Source organism: Xyrauchen texanus, chromosome 32 (genome assembly GCF_025860055.1).
Source record: "Xyrauchen texanus isolate HMW12.3.18 chromosome 32, RBS_HiC_50CHRs, whole genome shotgun sequence".
Taxonomy (NCBI): domain Eukaryota; kingdom Metazoa; phylum Chordata; class Actinopteri; order Cypriniformes; family Catostomidae; genus Xyrauchen; species Xyrauchen texanus.
In genome coordinates, this window is record NC_068307.1 from 28,274,638 (window position 1) to 28,298,681 (window position 24,044).

Below are 24,044 nucleotides of genomic sequence, written 5' to 3' on the forward strand. Positions count from 1 at the left end.
GCTCTAAGTGCAAGCCATTCAAAAAAGAAGTGCTATTATGACAAGAAGCGTTGCACCGTTTCCTATGCTGTGGATGACTTGGTCAGGGTTAAAACCCACCCCAAATCTGATGCTGGTGCAAACTTTACAGCCAAGTTAGCCCTGGTTTATGCCGGACCATTTCGCGTCTCAAAGAAACTTTCAAGTGTCAATTACAGACTTTCAAACGTAGACACTGGAGAAGATGCTGGTGTGTTTCATGTAGTAAATCTGCAGCCTATTCATTCATGGGACACGGCCGTGCCCACAAGTTCCTATGCTGATGTTGAGATGTCACTACCTTTGGATGAGGACTTTGATTCTCAAACAGATAGTGAGGAGTCGAGTAATGCTGAATGTGTTGGTATTGACTACAAAAACAAATCTTTGAATTGACACTCAGATGAAAATTCTCCGGAACGTTGTACTGGACACTCACTTGACCTTACTCCTGACATTGTTGACGGTGTAGGTGTCTCTGACTCTCATGACTTGACATCTGTCGCAATTACTGCCGAACCGGCAAATCAGGGTCTGAGTCGTTATGTGCTGAGACAGAGAAGAGTCCCGAGAGTTACTTCTGACTGGACGGTGAATAAGTGGACTAAACCCTACCATGTTAAAAGGTTTGACTTAGATTAAGGATGACAGACTGAGTTATACTGTTGTTCCAGAGTATTAATTGTTATTGTTCTTGTGTGTTCATGGGTCTCATCGAAGAGTAATTGAGTGTTTCATTTTTGGGTCGTGATCGAATTTTCTCCTGTGTTACTGAACTAATGTACACTGTGCTAACATGTATGCTTGTACTGTTTGTACATTATCTATCCCTATGTCTTGTTAACTTTTCAAATCAGTAATTTATGAGTGGTTGTTAAGTAGAAGTCTTCCTTTGCTGTGTACGAAGAATGGACATATTGGTGTTGTTGTGCCATGTGTCTCGAACACCGTGGGTGTGTAATTTCTGTTCGATACTGACTTTTATATTATTTTACTTTGTTAAGTAACAATGTGGAAGGGAGAGCGTGTGACAGACAGTTATGCTGCACAAGCTCGATTTGGTATAAAGCCCGAGTTGTGAGATGCAAATCACCTCCGTGAATCTGTCTGGACTCCGCACGTAATATCTTCAGTTGTGAGCTATCCTTTTCCTTCTTCCTGAAGCAGAGCGTTACATGCAGTGCTTATTGCCAGTAGAGGTGAGTGGAACAGTGGTGAACTCAGATTTGCTGTTGCACAACTGCTTGGCTCTGAAGAAAAAATCTGTCTGACATACGCTCACCCGCTCCCCTTTATACCCTTATGTCCAGGGGCAGGGCATGCAAATTCTGTTTGCCAACTTGACATTGGCCTTTTCTCAAGTTCAGAGGTACGCGAGGCTCTCAGAAGAGACTACTTGTGTCACTACAATCGACACAATGTCGAGTGAGTGACAGAAGGGGAACATAAGTTACAATATACAAAATGAATTATTTCCATTTTTATGAAATAACTGAATCCAATTCACTTATGATTATCAGTTTGTATAAGCACACATATCATACAATGAAACATTAATCATGAAAAAATGGTTTTAAGCAGGTGTTATATTATAATATAGCCCAGATCAGTGCAAGTGAGTAAAAGATTAAAAGAGTTTTTCTCAAGCATATATGATTGTATTGTTTTCTTAATAGCTGATTTATATGTTGAATAATTAGATATGGCGGTGAGTGGAGAATGACCATGTGCAAAGTGAAGTGCTGCAAAAGCATGTGAACTAAGCATTGCACTACTGTGGTACTCAAAATATTTCCCCCTCTTTGTTCAGGGACACATTATTCAATTTCTGTTAGTCACATGTCTGTGAAACTTGTTCAGTTTATGTCCTAGTTGTTGAATCTTTTTATGTTCATACAAATATTTACATGTGTTAAGTTTGCTGAAAATAAAAACATGAGTTTACATATTATGTATGCATACATATCTTACCTGTGTCCAAATCCTCACTGCCGAAGTGATTTCTGTAGAAGAGCATGAGCTCGATTCTGTAACATTTATACAACGACACCAAAAATATCAACATCAGCAGAATCGCTCCCAAACCACCAGCTAACTCCACTGTATACATGAGCTCTACTGAGAGAAGAGAGAAAGAGAGAGAAAGAGTTAAAATTCAATCCACATATCAATAAAACTATTTTTCTTATGTTAGAGACAAAAATTCTTCTTATTAACATGTTTGGCTATTCAAGTAATTCCAGTTTTTAACTATTCGTAATGCTTTGGCATACAGTGACATTCAAATTATGTGCTTCCAACCTTTTGTCAGCAGTTTGTGGAGGCCCTTTGAGATATAATATCTATATAATATAGAAATGATTTAGTGAGACTGGTGTGGAAGAACCTGCACAGACCTGAACCCCATTGAACACCCAACATCAGTGTCTGACCTCACTGATGCTCGCGTCTTGTTAAACTTATAATTTCAAAACCAACTACATTTATAAGGAGTTGTTCCTCCCTTTCCTGCTCTAACAGCTTCCACTCTTCTATAAGATCTTTACACTAGAGGTTGAACATGTCTGAAGTGATGTATTCAGACACAAGAGCATCAGTGTATATTCATTTAGATATGAATTCATATTTCAGTATATTAGTTGGCTTCTTCACCTCTTAAAAATACATTTGATTTGACTTCAGGACTGTATTCCCATCATATAAGACTGCAGACGAGGCCTACATCACCTTAGTCTTATGCTGTATGAGAGAAGGGCTTTTGCACATTTGAGAAGCGGCTGCAATATTAAATGTGAGAGGTGTATTCTTCTCTCTGCTTGGATGCAGCAGCTGAATGAAGATAAATTAAATGAGTTCATGTGCTCTCTCTCTATAGTAGTGATAGATCTGATGGAATCTGCAGACATCTCGTCATTTACTCTCCTGACATCTGCATTGCATCTGTTTTTCAGCAGTGAGATTTGTGTCAGAGCAGATATGACAATGTTGCTTTTAACTCACTATGTGTGTTTGGAATAAAACACTAAAGCTGATGAGTATTTGTAAATTCTAGAAGGAATTGACAGTTTTCACAGCAGATGCATCAGGCAGGGTTACGAAGCAGCTTGAGTCATTCTGATCTTAAAGGTGCTGTAAGTGACTTTTTCATGGAAAGGTGTGCAAAAAGAAAATCTACTCCCTGAAAGATATTATTGAAATAAGTGTTGTGAGATATCACACCAGTCTCTGTGACAGCTCTAGACTCTGTAAAACATCAAACTAAAATGTGTTTGCGGGCCACGGTCTCTGGCGGTTTCGACCTTTTAATAATTTTGTGTGTTCTCATTGTATTGTAGTTTCAGTGAATTAATAAATAATAATTTAATTAAATAATGCCATGTTGTTTATAACAGTTGTCAGTTGAGGGCGCTATTGTGCTGCTTTTGTTTGTAACACCTGTTTCTGCATGATGTCCATCTCAAAGCTAAAATGGTATCTTTGGAGTGCACAACTTTGGGACTTCGTTGGATTTCATTTACCATCAAACCTCCACATCATTTGACTCCTTAAAGACAGTTAAGACTTGCATCTGACTTTTATACGTTCACCTCAACTTTCTACAACAGTGAACGTTATAAAGACTGAATTATATATTGCTGGAACTTCAACTCATATACAGAACCATACACATCTTTGTGTGCAGGGTGTTTTTGTAACACTGTTAGAGTATTGTCTCTTTGTTTTGAGTCTATGTTGGTGTTTATATAAAGTCAAAAAAGGTGTTTACATTACTGTTTTTATTTACTCATTGGATTAAAACATATGTTGATGCTGATGACCCCCTACAAACAGATTATTAATTAGCATTTACTCAGAGTAGCACAAGTTGGTTATATCTTTTCTCAGCATGGAGTGAGACTCAGTCTCAATGACTGCATGCCTCACAAGCGAGCACGCACAGTCAGTGCTGAACTGCCTGAGTTCGTTCAGCTCCCTCTGCCCCCCAGTTGCTGTGTTTGTAGAGCTCTTTCCCGTCAAGGCAGGACCTACCACCGCGCCACTTCCATGTGTGGCTGGTAAGCCCATGTGACGTATTTGCCACATGTTAACCTCCCCTGCTGGGCAGGATGTGGTCTCCACTGGGTCTTTTCCCCCTGAAAGAATAGGATTGGAAAAGAATGCCTTCCCTGATGCGTGTTATAGCATTAGATGGCCCCAGCCGCATCTAACATTCTATGGACCTTACTCTCGGCTCCTCAGCTCAAAACTCGTTTGAACAGATGCACGCTTCTCTCCTTTTATACCCGTATGTCCAGGGGAGGGGCTTGCAAATTCTGTTCGCCAATTCTCATTGGCCTTTTCTTGTTTATCAGGTGTTGTTTTCGCTAAGGATAACCAAAAAGCATTAGCATAAAATGTATGTGTGACTTGTTTTGTGATATTAGTTTGTAGTAAATATACACCTTGATTTGATTAAATGGTTTTTTCGAGGGTAGCAAAGATGAGCTACAGACTGAGGAGCTGCAGCAGCTGTGCCAGAATCAGGCATTGAAACTGCTAACAATTAATCAGTCACTTTACTTTAGAGAAAGTTAAAAGTGAAACATTGTTTATCCCAAAGATCTTAATGAAAGGATTTTGACAGATGAATTATTCTCATAGAGATGATGAGAATTATATACAGTTCGATGCCATGGTGTGTCAATGAACTTAGACTAAAGATATTCATGTATTGCTTTAACTTAGGATCTTATACATCATTTTGACTATTTATGTAAAAAAATATTTATTATCAATATTTTTTTTTCCTCACTTTACTCACTATAGTATAACTCTTTTGTGATGACTTTATGGTAATGTACATGACAATTCAAGAATCATGATAGATCTTAGGGCAATCCCACTGATCTGCTCTTCCCAATACATTTTCTTCAATGGTATTGGTCTACAATTTGAAATATGTAGCACTTGATGAATTAGTTGTTTGAAGCTGATTTGCAATAAGTTATGTGCCGTATCTGTTCTTTTGCATCACAGATGATTCAGGGAGGAGAGAGAATGAGTTAGTCGAGGATAGTACTAGAGTGGAAGATTTAGGAACTGTAGAAACAGGCCCAGCCAGAGCAAAACTCAAAGAATACCCTCTCACCAGCTTTGGACTACAGAGAAGTAGTTGCTAGTGTGAAAATACAATTGTCTGGGCTAAGCCCCAGATGTCCTTCAATGCTGGAAACGCCTCTGATTCATACGTTAATGTGCTGAGACGATCAATGCAAATTGTAAATGCCCCTGACTGTTCCGTGAAAACATATAGTTCTTTCACTTATCTGCTTATCGAGATAGCATGATACACAAGTGAGAAAGATCCTGGATAGGGAAGAAGAGTTAACATTTTCCACAAAAGAAGAGTAGGACTCCGATGAACATTTGTATTTTGAAGAGAGACTTGATCCAGCCGAGGATACAATTTCAGATGAGTAAGTAATTTAGATTTCATTAGTTGACATGCTATTTTATATAAACATATATATTTTATATAAACATGTACATATTTTACTAGTGGGACTGTTTCCAGACAGGATTCAGAGTATTGACATTTGAAATATGTCCTAATAAGCTAGTTTTATTTACATTTAAATGCTTTTTTTGCTAAAGCAGGTATTTAAATTGAATGCTGTATGATATAAATATGATATGTAATATGATATAAAAAATAATATGAATGTTTAGATTATATTTAACTAGTGTTTATGCTGCCTCATTATCATCAACAAAGCTTGTGCTTGCAAATATCTGTTCAGGTGTAAATGAGTGAATTGCACTTTAAATATGCCCATATTAGAAAATCAGCATATTATGATGATTTCTGAAGGATCATGTGACACTGAAGAGTGCAGTAATGATGCTGAAAATTCAGCTTTGATGAAAACTGTTCTTTTAAATTGTAAAAAGAGTTCACACAATGTTTTTACTGTATTTTGGATCAAATAAATGCATTCTTGGTGAGCAGAAGAGACTTCTTGTAAAGCTTTTAAATGATATTGTAAGTCTAAAATTAAGTAAAGTCTTTATGTAAAGAAAATGTATAGACAGATTACTTCTTTTAATTTAAAACTTGATTTTGATCATTAAGTCTCCTCATATTCATCCTCTTTCTGTCACATTCCTCATTGATAGGCCCAGGGGAGGGTCTTTGTCTCCTCAGGTGTGAATTACAATCCAAATTCATGATAGTTCACGCCTCCTCACATATGAACTTTCTAATACTAAAAGTGTCTTACAAAAGTTATATTACTATATTGTTTTGTATGAACGAGTGATCAGGATGGTATTCACATCATTTTGTAGCAAAAACTCTAGGATATACAAGATCCAGTTCTCAAATGGCTTGTGGACAAATGTTAAGTATGTTTTATATGACCTTATTTCAATGACTTAAAATTTTAGTTTTTTCAAAAACCACGCATAAACGTTATTTTCTCAAAACTACAAACCTGTACATACTCACATATTATTGTAGCCCAGTTTGTGCTGAATACAGTGTTATCAGACATTAACCATTAATATGTTTTTAAGCAACTGAAAAAAGCACAAATGTCAAGGCATGTCAAAAGTTCTCCAGGCCCCAAAACACCCTCAGAACCCAGAGGGTTAAATTCTCTTGATGGATCTGAAGCTACACACACAGCCAGAAAGAGGAACAACAACCACTGTATATCTGAACAAGAAATCATCATTTCATCATTTCAGAGTTAAAGTACACATTTTTAAACAGACCAGTGAAACAATCTATACCTCAACCTTAGCAAATGTCTCATCCAGAAATCCAATTGGGTTGTTGATAAATAAGATAGACTTTTATATAAATAATTTATGTTAAATGTTCATATTAGTGATGGGGAATTAAAGCGTTGTGAAGCGCTGAAGCTTTCCCCTGACTGTACCAGAAAAAAGATTCAAAGCCTCGGGAGGATCAAAAACAGTGCCATCTGGTGGTTAAAAAAATTAGAAGCTGCCATTTAACCCAATAGTCCTCACTTCATTAATAACCCAAGAATGCATCTCCGATGGATGAAGCACACACACCTAATTGATGTAGTTGTATCAGATGTGTAAACAAAACAGGATGTGTTCATTTTCACCCTCTGATAATTTAATTATAGTATTAAAATGTGGCAATATATGCCAATATTAGTCAATGTGATTCAATGTGATGATAAGTTTACATTTCAAAATAATTATTTAGCAGACACTTTTATCCAAAGCAACAGAGAATATAGCATTATAAGATGTATTTGACAAGTATTGGGTGCTGTACTAATTTTGTATTTTTATACTAGTATAACAGGACATATAATAATGTAATTTTAAAACTAAGTTTGAAAATAATCCCATAAAATAAAGGTCTGCATTTGAACTTTCTGACACTCATGTCACATATCACTGGACAGAAAATTAGGCTTTTTTTTTGTCATCAATCCTGTGATTCTTTGAAAAAAAACAAAAAACAATACAGGTCTTCACTGGAAATTGTGTTGCTTACGCTATACATGATTTGAAGCTTCAGTGCCATTTGTAACATCCATAGTTTATATTTGTATACGTTTATCATCACTTTATTCACATTTCATCGCTCTTTATATTATCTATAGGTGGTACACTTTCAAATGAACATGGATATAATTCCACATACATATTTAATAAATAGTAGTAATTAAACAAGTCCCTCATATAGCAAACTTCCAAAGTTTAAAATATCCTGTCTGGTTCCTGATAAGCAACATTTTTAAGGACCCCAAAGAGATTGCCGATATAGAAATTGATTTTGTGATACACTCCATAGATATAAATAATTGATGCAATAATTAATAATGATTTGTATTTGAGAATCAGCTTTTACACCTAAGCTGCATTGCCGTCACTTTGATAATTAAAAGCAGGATCTTCCTAAACATTCCCAAAGATCTATTTACAGATTATAATATACAGCATTCATTAAAACATGCAGTGGAAAACACACTGGAATCACAATCCCTCTAAGCAGAGACACATGATATCTAAACGTCTTCATTTATATGCTATTTTTATTTTTTAAGTATGTCATACATACAATATGCAATCTAAAAGTACAGGTTTGGTTTTACTTGGTTAGGATTAATGTAATAAAGCATGTTGAAAATTTGTGAGGACATTTGAAGAGGTCATCATGATTTGAAAGGCACATACAGTGGCCAAGATTTAGGTTTAGGAGGTTTTGTCCCCATAAGGATAGTAAAACCCGAAATTTTTGACCTTGTGGGGACATTTTGTCGGTCCCCATGAGGAAAACAGCTTATAAATCATACTAAATTATGTTTTTTGAAAATGTAAAAATGCAGAAAGTTTTCTGTGAGGGTTAGGTTTAGGGATTGGGTTAGGTTTAGGGGATAGAATATAAAGTTTGTACAGTATAAAAACCATTATGTCTATGGAAAGTCCCCATAAAACATGGAAACACAACATGTGTGTGTGTGTGTGTGTGTGTGTGTGTGTGTGTGTGTGTGTGTGTGTGTGTGTGTGTGTGTGTGTGTGTGTGTGTGTGTGTGTGTGTGAGAATGTGCGTTACCTCTTTTGCTCAGTTGTATATTGGCCTGCCGTCTTCCGTGGCCATTCTCCACATAACAGGAATAGTTTCCCAGGTCAGTCTCCTCAACAGCATCTATCATCAGTGAGATAGAAACCTCCTGTTCACCCAGGTGTTCTCGAAGCGTTCTGAGATGAAGGAGAAAAGAAAAGGACTATCACTCTACATCCATTTACAATCCAAACCTAATTCACATTCTCAATGTCTCACAGTATAGCAGATTGATCATGTGATCAAACGCTCAACACAATCTCTGTAAGCTGATTGTGCAGTTTATTTGCACATACTGTCTTTGCTGCGTTGACACAAGGGGTCCCTATTCAATCATGCCATGCACTGAACCGTGTACATGTGCTGCTGATACAGGTGCGGGCAGGCAGTTGTGTGACAAACCACAGGCTGCGTCAGACTGCATGTACCCTTCCCCAACACCCCATAAAATCAATCAATAAACGTTTTAAGTTCCTGGCATCCCGAAGGGGGAAACATAGCAAAGTGCCAAGCATGGGAACATGCCACGCCATATATGTTTCTCACATAGAGTTAAAGCTGCCGGGGCCATCTTAACGCAATCACACGCATCGGGTAAGGCATTCTTTTACAACTAGTATTCTTTCAGGGGGAAAAGACCCTGCGGAGACCACCACCTGCCCAGGCTGAAGGGAGGTAAAGAGTAGTAAAAAAAGTCACATGGGTTTTCAGGCCACACGTGGGAATGGTGTGGTGGTAGAGCCTACCTGCAGCGAGGGAGGAGTTGCTACAAACATGGCGACCAGGGTGCAGCGGGGACTGCCTAAGGGAGACACAGGTCCGCCTGTAGGGGGACCGTTCCATGGAAGATACACACAGGGGGATTAATCCACAAGGGCCATCCTTTGGAACACCTATTCCAGTACAGAGTAATTTTAATACTTGTAGTGGGTCTGGTCAGGGAATTTCTCCACTGAATTCGTGGTCCAGAGGCCTAGGGATGAAGAACAACCAGAATCTAGTGGACTCTCCTGGGGAAAAGAGCGCACGTGATCACCTCAGTGGAGGGGAAGGGCACTATGTGCAAGATGAACACCCAGTCAGATGTTCCGAATTCCCAAGTTCTACGTGCTTGGACCTGAGAGAACATGGGACGAGACTGACTCAACCCTGAGATTGTAGAATCTCGTAAAGGTATTGGGTGTTGCCCAGCCCTCTGCTCTGCATATGTCTGCTAGAGAGGTGCCGTTGGCCAGTGCCCACGAGGATGAAGGGAGTTGTAGGAACCTTGGGCACGCAGCCCGGTCACGGTCTTAGGACGACATGGGTGTCTGCCAGACCGAACTCCAAGCAGGTGTCGCTGACAGAGAACACCTACAGGTCCCCAACCCTCTTGATGGAAGTGAGCACGATGAGGAGGGCCATCTTCAAGGAGAGGGCTTTGAGCTGGACTGATTCTAGCAGCTTGAAGGGGGGTCTCTGAAGGCCTGAAAGGACTATGGAGAGATCCCATGAGGGGAACAGGCATGACCTGGCAGGATTCAGCCTCCGGGCGCCTCTAAGGAACCTGATAATCAGATTGTGCTTCCCTAGGGACTTACCATCCGCTGTGTTGTGGTGAGCCGATAAACCTACATAAACCTTTAAGGTGGAGGGGGACAGCCTCTCCTCTAACCTCTCTTGCAAAAACGAGAGCACTGACCCGACTGCGCATCTCTACGGGTCTTCAGATAGGGAAGAACACCAAATTGCGAACAAGCGCCACTTTAGGGTGTAAAGTTGCCTGGTAGAGGGAGCTCTGGCTTGGTTGATTGTGTCTACGACAGCGGGTGGTAGGCCACTTAGATCTTCCCTCCAGGGGCCAGACATGGAGGTTACAAAGGTCTGGGCGTGGATGCCAGAGGGTGCCCCGTCCCTGAGAAAGAAGGTCCTTCCTCAGGGGAATTAACAAAGGAGGGGCTGTCGTGAGGAGCGTGAGATCCGAGAACCAAGTCCGTGTGGGCCAGTAGGGGACCACCAGAGTGACTTGTTCCTCGTCCTCCCTGACCTTGCACAGCACCAGTGCAATTAGGCTCACTAGTGGAAATGCGTATTTGTGCAGCCCCCAGGGCCAGCTGTGTGCCAGCGCGACTGTCCTGAAAGGAGCCTCCATTAGGGAGTACCAGAGCGGGCAATGGGAGGTCTATTTGGAAGCGAACAGGTCTATCTGTGCTTTGCCAAACCACTCCCAAATCAGCTGGACCACCTGGGGGTGGAGCCTCCACTCTCTGCTGAGCATACCTTGTCACGACAGTGCATCCACTGCCACGTTGAGGTTTCCCAGGATGTGAGTGGGGCGCAATGACCTGAGTCATTGGTGGCTCCAAAGGAGGAGATGGCAGGCGAGCTGTGACCATCAGGAGCGAAAAGAATCCAGGAACTACACAGGGGTGGAAGGGCATCTTTATAAAGACGCGCCCTGAAAAGGATGTTCAACGCCAGTCGTGTATTTGATCTTTTAGAGGAAATAAACTCTTTTAAATATTCTCTTTTAGCGCTGTCGAAGTGCCCAGGGGCAAAGCTGCACTGCCATGCAGAGAAGGAGAAAGCCACTGATATGTGCCATAGGATCCAACAGCGTAAGCTCCGCAGAGGTAAGTGGAACAGAAAGTGATTACAGCTCGCTGATCGCACAACTGCTCGGCTCTGAAGAAGAAATCTGAATTGATAGACGCATGATTCCCTTCTTTTATATCAAATCGAATCAAATCACTTTATTGTCACACTACCATGTACACAAGTGCAACAGTAGGTGAAAGTCTTGTGTGCAATTCCGAGCAACATATCAGTCATGACAGTGACGAGACATATACCAATTACAATAAAAACATATTTACAAAACACAATTTACATATCAAATGTACACATACTTACACAATACAATATTACATACAATGTACAGTAAACAATATACACAATATAAAATACACAAACTATACAAAATAAAAAAATAAGAGTATATCAAATATATACATGTAGTAGTTGTATTGAGGGGAATATATTGGACTGTCCAGTGTGAGATAATAAGATGAAGATTAAGAAGATTAATAAAGTGCAGTGCTGATTGTTGATCGTGAGAGATCAAGTGTTCAAAAGTCTGATTGCTTGGGGGAAGAAGCTGTCATGTAATCGGCTGGTGCATGTCCTGATGCTGTGATACCGCCTGCCTGATGGTAGCAGTGGGAGCAGCCCATGACTCGGGTGGCTGGAGTCTCTGATGATCCTCCAAGCTTTTTTCACACACTGCCTGTTATATATGTCCTGGAGGGAGGGAAGCTCACCTCTGATGATGTTTCTGGCAGTTCGCACCACCCTTTGCAGGGCTTTGCGGTTGTGGGCGGTGCTATTGCCATACCAGGCGGTGATGCAGCCAGTCAGGATGCTCTCTACAGTGCTGGTGTAGAACCGTGTGAGGATGTGGTGGTTCATTCCAAACTTCCTCAGCCGTCTCAGGAAGAAGAGGCGCTGGTGAGCCTTCTTTACAATGGCCTCAGTGTGGACGGACCATGTGAGTTCCTCAGTGATGTGGATACTGAGGAACTTGAAACTGCTGACTCTCTCCACCAGTGCTCCATTAATGGTGATGGGGCTGTGTTCTTTGTCTTTCTTCCTGAAGTCCATCACAAGCTCCTTCTTTTTACTGACATTGAGGGAGAGGTTGTGCTCCTGACACCAGCGTGTTAGTGTGTGTACCTCCTCTCTGTAGGCTGTTTCATCATTGTCAGTGATCAGACCTACTACAGTCGTATCGTCAGCAAACTTAATGATGGCATTGGAGCTATGTATTGCCACACAGTCATCTGTACAGAGAATACAGGAGTGGGCTGAGAACACAGCCCTGCGGGGCTCCAGTGTTGAGGGTCAGTGATGAGGAGATGTTGCTGCCCATTCTAACCACCTGACGCCTGCCTGACAGGAAATCCAGAATCCAGCTGCACAGCGAGCTGTTTAAGCCCAGAGCCTGGAGTTTCTCATCAAGATTGGAGGACACTATGGTATTGAATGCTGAGCTATAGTCTACAAACAGCATTCTCAAATATGTGTTCCTTTTTTCCAGGTGGGAGAGAGCAATGTGTATTGTAGATGCATGGCATCATCAGTGGAGCGGTTGTTGTGGTAGGCAAACTGCAATGATCAGCACAGAGCAGATGTGGTCTCTGATTAGCCTCTCAAAGCATTTGCTGATGATGGGGGTCAGAGCAACAGGACGCCAGTCATTTAAGCAAGTGATTTTGGCTTGCTTCGGTACAGGCACAATGGTTCAGCATGTGGGGACTACAGACAGGAAGAGGGACAGGTTGAAAATGTCCATAAAAACACCAGCCAGTTGGTTTGCACATGCTCTGATGACGCAGCCCGGAATGCCGTCTGGACCCGTGGCTTTACAGATGTTCACCCATTGGAAGGATTGGGTTATATCTGCAACAGAGACGGAGAGTGAACCATAATCTGTAGCGTCAGCCGCGAGTGCTCTCTCCGCGAGGGCGGTGTTATTTTCCTCTAAACGAGCATAACATTTATTAAGCTCATCCGGCTTAATACATTAAGCGGTGTTCAGGGCAGAGTTTTTATTCCCTTTGTAGTCCGTGATGATGTTAATTCCCCGCCACATAATTCTAGAGTCCGTGGTGTTGAACTGTCCTTCAATTTTGTGCCTGTACTGGTGTTTGGGTGTACTGATAGAGTTAAGGACGGCATAACTTGCTTGTTTATGCTCCTCCGCGTTCCCGGAATTAAAAGCGGAGGTCCGCGCATTAAGTACAGTGCAAACATCACTGTTAACCCAAGGTTTCTGGTTGGGGTAGATCCGTATTGTTTTGGTTGGCACAATATCCTCTACACACTTCCTGATGAAACACGTTATGCTATCAGCGTAAGCCTCGATGTCATCATCAGAGGCGGACCGGAACATCTCCCAGTACGCGTGATCAAAACAGTCTTGTATTGATCACTTGTATTAAGAGTCTGATTGGTCCGACCAGCACTGGATCGTTCTGAGGGTGGGTGCTTCCCGTTTCAGTTTCTGCCTGTAAGCGGGCAGAAGCAGAACGGAAGAGTGGTCTGATTTGCCAAATGGTGGGCGGGGGAGGGATTTGTAACCATCCCAGAAAGGAGAATAGCAATGGTCCAAAACCCGGTCCCCTCGGGTGTTGAAGCTGATGTGTTGGTGGTATTTTGGTGCGATTGTTTTAAAGTTGGCTTTGTTAAAGTCCCCGGTAACAATGAATGCAGCATCAGGGTCCGCGGTTTCCTGCTCGCTTATACTCCCATACAGTTCCTTGAGTGCCAGGTCTGTGTCAGCTTGTGGGGGGATGTACACAGCTGTGATAATGACCTCTGTGAATTCCTTCGGTAGGGTACCTATGCTTTTACCTGAGAGGTCTTTTGCTCTATCCGCTCGGTGCAAGGAGATCCCCATGGGTTCGATGGCCGAGTCTGGAATATCAGCAGACATCCAGGTTTCTGTAAGGCAGATAACGCAGCAGTCCCTCGCCTCTCATTGGAAAGAGATCCGCGCTCTCAGCTCGCAGAGCTTGTTGTCCAGAGACTGAACATTTTCCAGTAGTATACTAGGTAGCGGGGGTCAATTTGCGTGACATCTTACTCTGATGAGAACGCTGGCTCTTTTTCCAACTGCGTTTCCGCGGCCGGGCGCCCTTACTAGGGAGTAACAATGAAGGAGGAAGAAACGTTTACGGCGGTTACAATACTCTCTTTATTTTATACATTCTTCATGACAAAGACTGTCTCTCAAGCTCTCGCAATACGCCGCAACGCCAATCAACATCTCGGTCCTGGCCAGGGATCGATGTGACAGAATGGAACGCGCTGAGGACGCCAAACAGGAAACTTTTATTGACAGGCACCCCTGTGCACCGGTGCACCAAATCCACCTGATTACTCCCTCAGCTCCGCAGCGCACCTGTAGGAGGAGCAAAACACACCCAGACACGGCAAAAACCACAATACAAAGTATACAGCCATAACAATCCCCCCCTTAAGAAAAGGAAACTAATATGTTTCCGCCAACAATAAGCATTCATAACCGCACTAACAAATATAATTTAAGTATAGGCCTATACATACACAATAACAACAACATTCCTTACCCCCCGTGAATAAAGTAATAAATAGAAAAAACAAACCTGTTAACTCTTCATCCAAGGCACAACCTAAGAAATGTTCTACAAGGGTGCCCTAGACAATGCATCGGCCACTATATTTTCTGAGCCCTTCAAATGCCTAACATCTAAATGAAAGGGCTGAAGAAAGAGGCACCAACGCATCAGCCGTTGATTTGGATTTTTAAGAGAATGTAAAAATGTAAGCGGATTATGATCACTATAAACTATTACCGCTGAACTGTTCCCACCTACATACACTTCAAAATGTTGGAGTGCTAAAATTAACGCAAGGGCCTCCTTTTCAACAGCGGGTCGGCATTGAGGAATTTGAAGTCCGGTTTACGGTGTGTAATTGTAGAACCAATGTCCAAAAGTGTTTGTCTGTCGTATACAATAAGGCAGACAACATCCAAGACAAAACAAACAATAAACTGCAGTGTTGTGTCGGAGCTCGCAATGCAGCAGACATACTCAGCGCCATCTTAAGTCCAATATACCCGTATATCCGGGGGAGGGACATGCAAATTCTGTCTGTCAATTTCTCATTGGCCTTTTCTCAAGTTCAGAGGTAACTGAGGTCTTCAAAGAAGTCCCCTAGTGTCGCTTCACTTGATACAACGTCGAAGTGAGCGACAGACAGGGAACTATGTTTCCCACCTGCTTTCTCTGGACAGGAATAGAGCAATGTTAATTGAATTAGGCAAAAAGGGTTAGGGTCACAGAGATTTGTGAATAAGGCACAATATACAATGACCCTAATTTCATAAAAAGGAGGTGTGTTTATGATTAAAAATATTTAATAAAAATACTTAACCTGCTATTTCAGCACTGATTTGTCAATAAGACACAGGGTGTTTTAGCACTGAAATAACAGTGAAATTACCTTGATTTTTGATTAACTATATACTTCTATTACACACACACACACACACACACACACACACACACACACACACACACACACATTCACGCACTCACATAAACACACACACACACACACACACACACACACACACAAGACAGAAAATTACAAACTGGCCTCAGGATTTGATTTAACAAACTTAAACGCTTATCCAATGAATTACTCGAGTTACTCAATAGGTTGGTCGCAGCTCAATTTTACTCGATGCTGGACTCAATGAAGGGTTATTGGGAGTTCCCTTTAACGCCAATATCCCGAGAATTGACGGCTTTTTACACACCATTCAGATTACACCAATTTGTGACTCTTCCGTTTGGTTTGTTCGCAGCCCCAGCCTTGTTTCAGCACCTTATGGACAAGGTCCACATTTCTAGATGACATCATAATTTACCGTAATGATTGGTAGCGACAAATGCAACATCTGAGGGCGGTCCTGAGAGCGCTGACACAGGCAGGACTCACAGCCAACCTGAAGAAGTGCGCAATTGGGTGGTGGAAGTGAGGTTTCTGGGGTTCCACTTGGGTCATGGGCAGGTGCATCCACAGGTTGACAAAACTGCAGCGACCGCAGCCTGCCTGGCACCCAAGACCAAAAAGGGGGTAAGGTAGATTTTGGGGCTAGCTGGCTACTACCGAATGTTTGTGCCTAGTTATTCCAAATTCACCAGCCCGCTGACTGACCTTACTTAAATGGTGGCTCCCGATCCAGTCCAGTAGACAGAGTCGTGCCAACAGGACTCCTTATGGTAAAGTCCACACTGTGTGGGGGGCTGCTTTTACATGCACCTGATTTCTCTCTCCCCTTTAGTCTGCAGACGGATGTATCTTACAGGGGCCTGGGGGCGGTGCTCTCACAGGAGGTGGGGGGGGAAGGCCAGTGCTATTTATTAGTCGTAAGGAGAGCCTTCAGGGAGATAAAATATAGTACCATCGAGAAGGAGTGTTTTGCCATCAAGTGGGCTGTTCTGACCCTCCGCTACAACCTGCTGGGTTGGACCTTCATCCTCTGTTCCGATCACACTCCTCTGCAGTGGCTCCACTGCATGAAGGATACTAACACGTGGATCATCTGTTGGTATCTGGCTCTCCAGCCCTTTAAATTCAAGGTGGTCCACAGACCGGGGGCACAGATGGTTGTGGCTGACTTTCTCTCTAGAAATGGGGGGGGGGGGCCTGAGTTAGCGGTGGGGGCATGTGGCATGGGGGGCGTGGTCATGTGTTGGTCTGCAGGAGAGAGAGAGTGGAAAGGTTCTTAATTATCTCTAACACCTGTCTCTCATTATAGTGATGGCGGAGGGGGCACACCAGAGCATCAGAGAGAGGACAGAGTGACCAGAAAGCACAACAGTCAGAGTGTGCTACATTTTTATTACCTTTATGTTTATAATGACGGTTACCATCGTGTGTATAAAAAAACTGCAAATTAAAGAGCTAACCTTGAACCTGTTTTGTTGTCTCCTGACTCCTCCATTGCCCAAACTAAGAACATTTCCACATGCATCAAACAATTCAATGTCAAATGAACAAAGTCAAGTCAAGTCAATTTTATTTGTATAGCACCTTTCACAACACACATCGTTTCAAAGCAGCTTTACAGAAGATCAGCATTAACAGACGATACAACTGTAATGTCTATAAGGTCGATGAATCATCATTGTTTAATTAGATAAAATACGATTCTTAATTGTGTTTAAAAATAATTGAATAATAATTGTATTAATAACCCCAGTGAGCAAGCTGTAGGCAACTGTGGCAAGGAACACAAAACTCCATAAGATGTAGATTAATGGAGAAAAATAACCTTGGGAGATACCAGACTCACTGTGGGGGCCAGTTGCCCTCTGGCTAACATCATGAATATAATGTAAATATTACTTATGTATAGTTAAAGTCATGGTTTAAATTATTAAATTAAGTAAGCGCTAAGGGTAAGTGTTTAAACATCGATTGTGTTTGAACTGTAAGATTAATGACCAATGTCTTTGAAGTCCATCCTTGATTAATTGCTGAAGTTCAAATAGATGCAATTGTCCTTGTTAATTGGCTGATGAAGGCTTTTGTTGGCAATAGTTAGTCTATACATTTCATTTCAAGATCGTAGTCCATCAATAGGCCGAGGTGATGCAGGTTGGAGTTGGCATCAGTTCATCCTCTGAAGTCCATCACAATAGACTGAAGTGATGTTTGGCTGGCACCAGCTGCATTTAGTCATCATCATTCAGCGACATGTAGCAGTAGAGTCCAACACGAAGCAGGAATGGAGCTGGATCCAGCTGGTTCTGGTGACCTCAGGATAGGAGTCCCGAGGTTGAGACATGAAAACAGATAAAATAATATTAGCATAGTTGCCATTACATTTATTGCAGAGTTAGAGATCATGCACAATGTTTCTGGTTTCTGGTTCCGGCAGACCCAACAAAAGCAGCCTAATTGTGGGTTGGAGAATAAATTAGGAGTATGCCTGGCTAAATAGATGAGTCTTTAGTCTAGACTTCAACTGAGAGAGTGTATCTGTATCTCGAACAGTGTTAGGTAGACTATTCCATAGTTTAGGAGCCAAATATGAAAAGGATCTACCTCCTTTTGTGGATTTTGATATTCTAGGAACTATTAACAGGCCAGAATTTTGCGATCTTAATGAACGTGTTGGAATATAGCATGGTAGAAGATCACTTAAGTACTGCGGAGCTAGACCATTCAAAGCTTTGTACGTAGTTAACAGAATTTTAAAATTAATACGGAATTTAACAGGTAGCCAATGTAACGAAGATAAAATGGGGTTAATATGATCATATTTCTTGGTTCTTGTTAGCATTCTGGCTGCTGCATTTTGAACCAATTGAATTTTATTTATTGATCTTGCTGGACATCCTCCCAGTAATGCATTACAATAATCTAGTCTTGAGGTCATGAATGCATGAATTAGTTTTTTTGGCATCAGCAACAGAGAGCATATGCCTTAATTTAGCAATTTTTCTTAGGTGGAAGAATGTTATTCTACAAACATTTGTAAGTTGATTTTCAAATGACAGATTGGTATCAAATATAACACCTAAGTTCTTCGCTGTTGAAGATGATGTAACAGTACATCATCTTCAATTTCATCTATAATTTCAACAGTCAAATTATATTTTAGTGGCTTATTTTTTTAGTTTTTTGGTCCAAAAATTAGTATCTCTGTTTTGTCAGAATTGAGTAGAAGTTGTGTATCGTCGGCATAGCAGTGGAAACTTATTCCATGATTCCTGATAATATCTCCCAGGGGAAGCATATACATGGAGAAAAGCAGAGGCCCTAAAACTGATCCCTGTGGCACTCCATATTTTACTTTTGTTTGGTTTGACAATTCCTCATTTACATAGACAATGTGGTAGCGGTCTGCCAAATATGACTTAAACCATGCTAATGCAACTCCACATATTCCAACATAATTCTCCAGCCTATTCAAAAGAATGTTGTGATCTATCGTGTTGAATGCAGCACTAAGATCTAAAAGCAATAGAACAGAAAAGCAGCCATGATCAGATGATAAGAGCAAGTAATTTGTATCTCTGATAAGTGCAGTCTCTGTACTGTGATGAGGCCTAAATCCTGATAGAAATTCTTCATATATACTATTTCTCTGTGGAAATTAACATATTTGGGAGGATACTACCTTTTCTAGTATTTTTGACATAAACAGGATATTTGAAATCAGTCTATAATTAGCAAGTTCTCCAGGATCAAGTTGTGGCTTCTTAATAAGTGGTTTGATAATTGCCATTTTAAAGTTTCTTGGGACATGTCCTAAGCATAGCGAGGAGTTAATGATATTAAGAAGAGGTTCTGATATTACAGGAGATACCTCTTTTAAGAGCTTAGTTGGTATAGGACCTAACAAACAAGTTGTGGCTTTTGATGTTTCGATATGTTTTGTTAGCTGTTCATGACCTATGACAGAGAAAGATTGACGTTGCACATGAGGAAAATTATTAGGCTCTGTTTTCTGAGGTTCGATGACAGATGATTGCATAATTCCAATTTTATTTCTGATTATTTCAATTTTATCTGTAAAGAAATTCATGAAGTAATTACTCTTGAGCTGTGACGTAATATCTGGTTCTGTTGAGGCTTTATTCCTAACCAATTTAGCCACAGTACTGAATAAACATCTAGGATTGTTGTGGCTATTTTCTATGAGTTTACTAAAATATGCTGACCTGGCAGCTTTTAGTGCCTGTCTGTAGCTACAGACACTATCCTTCCATGCACCTCGAAATACATCTAATTTTGTATTTTTCCACATGCGCTCCATTTTCTGAGCTGCTCTCTTGAGAGCATGAGTGTTATCATTGTATCATGGTGCAGGGCTTATTTCTTTAATTTTCTTTAATCGAGGTGGGGTGACAATATCAAGGGTGCTAGAGAAGACTGCATTTATATTTTTTGTTATTTCATCAAGTTCTTCTGGGCTTTGGGGTATATTGAGTGTATGAGATAGATCTGGAAGATTATTAGTGAAGCTATCTTTAGTGGTTGAAAGAATAGTTCTACCTGAAAGATAGCGTGGTGTAAATTGAGTAACATTAGTTGATTGCAGCATACAAGAGACGAAGTAATGATCCGAGATGTCATCGCTCTGCTGCAGAATTTCTATATTATCAACATCAACTCCATATGAAAGAAGTAAATCTAGCCTATGATTATGGTGATGAGTTGGTCCCGTTACATTTTGTCTGACTCCAAAAGAGTTGAGAATATCAATAAATGCTAATCCCAATGTATAATTTTCATTATCTATGTGAATGTTGAAGTCACCAACAATTAAGGCTCTATCTACAGTAACTACAAGATCTGATAAAAAATTTGCAAATTCACTAAGAAAATCAAAATAAGGCCCGGGTGATCTATACACTGTAGCAAGGGTAAAAGACGACAGAGATTTTTTATTTATATTTGACGGTGCATTATTAAGCATTATTAGTTCCAAAGATTTACATTTATATCCTGTCCTCTGAGTAACACCAAAAACTTCACTGTAAATTGTAGCAACACCTCCTCCTCGACCCTTCAGATGAGGCTCATGTTTATAACAATAACCTGGGGGAGTAGATTCATTTAAACTAATATATTCATCCGGTTTAAGCCAGGTTTCAGTCAAACAGAGCGCATCCAATCTATGATCTGTAATTATTTCATTGACAATTAGTGCTTTGGTAGAAAGAGATCTAATGTTTAGTAGCCCTATTTTTATATGACGTGTATTTTTATTTTGTTTGTTTTGTTCAAGTTTGACCTTAATCAAATATTTTCTAAATGATTTAGTGAGGGTATTGTGTTTAGTAGTTCGGGGAACAGACACAGTCTCTATAAGATATCTAGGTGGTATATCCTATATGTGTTGTAGTTTATGTGACCTGTGTGACGTCTCAAGGCAGCTAGCAGATGTTCGGATTAACCAGTTTGTCTGCTTCCTGACCTGGGCCCCAGTTAGTCAATTACTATCATTATTAATACTATGAGCCAAATTACTAGAGAGGAGAGCTGCACCTTCCCTGGAGGGATGGAGTCCATCTCTTTTAGCAGGTCAGGTCTACCCCAAAAACTCTTCCAATTGTCTACAATTCCTATTTTATTCTTCAGACATCACTCAGACATCTAGCCATTCAGTGACACTAATCTACTATAAACCTCGTCACCACGACGAGCAGGGAGGGGACCACAGCATATTACAGTGTCTGACATCGTTTTTGCAAATTTGGACACCTCTTTAACATTATCTTTAGTGATCTCCGACTGGCGAAGCCGGACATCGTTAGTGCCGACATGGATAACAATTTTAGAAAATCTACATTTAGCATTAGCCAGCACTTGTAAATTTGAATTGATGTCAGATGCTCTGGCCCCCGAAATGCAATTAACAATAGTAGCTGGAGTCTCTATTTCCATGTTCCTTACAATAGAATCGCCGATAACAAGGACTCTTTCAACGTGATTCTCAGTGGGTGTATCACTGAGTGGGGAGAATTGATTGGAAACCCTAACAGGAACGGGAGAGTGGTGTCTCTTTGTTGAGCGAGTATGCCGCCGACCCAGGTGAAAAAGACGTACAATTAAGTGTATTAAAAATGCATTACATTATATTTGTATTGCACTAAAACATATTAAGTACATTTTAATACACTTAATTGTCGTCTTTCACCTGGAACGCACCAAATGCCCTGCAGGGGCTCTACAGCCGGAACCAAAGTGTGTGTGTTGCTCTCTGTACTGCCCGCATCCGAAACAGTATCTACCGGCTTCTCTTTCTCACTGACCTCCTGATAAATTACTTACATTTATCACATGTGAATCCCTCACTGCTGACGGAGGAGGCTATTGTAAGCATGTGACATGCAATGCAGGAACAAATAACATGAGCGGATGCCATGACTTACCGCAAATTGTTTGTTGTTGGTTGTTCCTGAGCGGTGATGGTTTGAGATTGATGTGAATCCCTCACACAATTGTTTGTTGTTGTTGGTTGTTCTTGATAAGTGGTGCTTTGAGATCGATGCAATAATCTGTGTACCGCAGAGGAGAAAAAACAGGTGCGCACTGAAAAAATGCACACAGTTTAATCGCGATAAAAATAGAATGCAGATGTAGGTGGAATATGCACGCAGTTGAATCGCGATAAGAGAATAATACGAGGGAAGACCCAATGAGTGCTTAAAAATGGCAGATGTTTAAGGATTAAACGCTGAAAACAGATATATAAGCGATGCTAAAAAACTAGCAGGCTACAAACACAGACTCTAGCTAGGTGCCAGCAGCAACAGGTAAAATACACGCAGATGAAACAGGAGAAAAGCGGAAAAACTTGAAACGCGGTAAAATGACAAAGGATACAACTATGAACGATGACTACAACGATGAACGTTTGAGAATAAGCAATGCTAAGCAGGCCACAAACAAACTCTTGTGCAGTGTGCGTGCTGCGTGCGTGCGTGCTGTGCCGTCAGCAACAGGAAGTCCAGTGACGTCAGTGCAGCTGAAGGAAAAACTCAATGTCAATCCATCGTTACACATATGCAGGTCTTGAGTCTTCTTATATTTTCAGGTCCTTCTAATCAAATCACATATTTACATCAGATCAGACAGAAATAGTACTTGTGGTACTACTGACACTAATCTCTTAATAAACTTGGGTGGATGTTGTATTTCGGCTTCACTATATGCAACGCATAATTTCATTTCATTTAAACCAACCGATCTGAGTTCAGGAGACTCTGAACGCACAGAGTCATATGATGAATCAACATGGTGCTGATCACAGCAGAGTTTGTTTTTGGAAGAAACACCAACAAAACTACATCTGGTTAGAAACCTCATTAAGTTTTTACACTGAAACCTGTTTCATTCAAAATATTTCAGACTGTAGTTTTATCTGATATGCCGTTTATTTTTTTTTATTTGAGCAATTTATCATGAAATGTTACACTGATAAACAAAATGAACTCTGTATGCTCAGTTTCATTTTAAATATCCTATTTTTACTGTGCATTGTAACATTATCACAATTAATCGGTTCACCCAAAAGCGGAACATTTTTGCTTTCAGAGGCTTTATATGGAGTTAGGATGAAAATAAGGTGCATTTCAAACTGTTCTGAGACCAGTGCAGACAGACAGCACACTGGAGGTTAAGTCATTCACTAAATTGGGAGCAAGGGAGCATCCTATACCTCTCTATGCACTTAAGTGCATTCACTCCTAAAATCTGATCAAAAGTTCAGTTTCAGGCTGCAGATGATGTTTGGATCACTCAACATGTTTGACACACGTGGGACAATGATAATCAGTACATAGATTCACCATTTAACAACTGCTTGTTAGAGTTCTATTTAAGGTGAGCACATTATGAGTGATCTGGTTTGACCCTGATTCTCATCACGCTATGATAAAGTTTGAATGTGTCTGAATTGCATTATTGATAAAGCTGATGAAATTTAGATGAAGATTACAAGAGAAAGACACACATGTGCTCATTTTGATCTGACGGTGGAAGATTCATGGATGCTTTTACACTTGTCTGATGACTGTTGAGCTCTGACAGGGTCGATTCAGGCTGGTCGTGTAACATTAATATCTTCACACAGGCAAACTCATGGATATTTGCACAAACACAAAATATACCCCATGTCATTGCAATCATTCATGTAATCCTGCAGTAATTCATTGGTAGGTAACTCACACTGATACACCTAATAACAGCTCCTAAACACATTATTAGGAAAAATCATACTGAAAACATTAGAATGAATCAGGAATTGATCAGGAATTTTTTGCTCGCCATTTATCCATACTTTTTTTGGAGTATTTTAGAGATAATTACTGTACTGTACTTC

At 40.7% G+C, this 24,044-nt stretch overlaps 1 protein-coding gene across 4 annotated transcripts in view; it reads right to left on the reverse strand.

Moving 5' to 3' along the window:
* The window catches only part of LOC127626108 (interleukin-1 receptor accessory protein-like 1-B), a 399,289-nt gene that overhangs the window by 20,514 nt on the left and 354,731 nt on the right, over window positions 1-24,044 (reverse strand). For 2 of the 4 annotated variants that reach the window (XM_052101674.1, XM_052101672.1), the window contains exons 8-9: window positions 8,603-8,748; window positions 1,990-2,133 (exon numbers count right to left, since the gene is read on the reverse strand). In XM_052101674.1, the coding sequence (XP_051957634.1) occupies window positions 1,990-2,133; window positions 8,603-8,748 (290 nt within the window). Of the gene's footprint in view, window positions 1-1,989; window positions 2,137-8,602; window positions 8,749-24,044 lie in introns of all 4 variants that reach the window. The other 2 variants (XM_052101673.1, XM_052101671.1) reach the window with 1 other exon arrangement.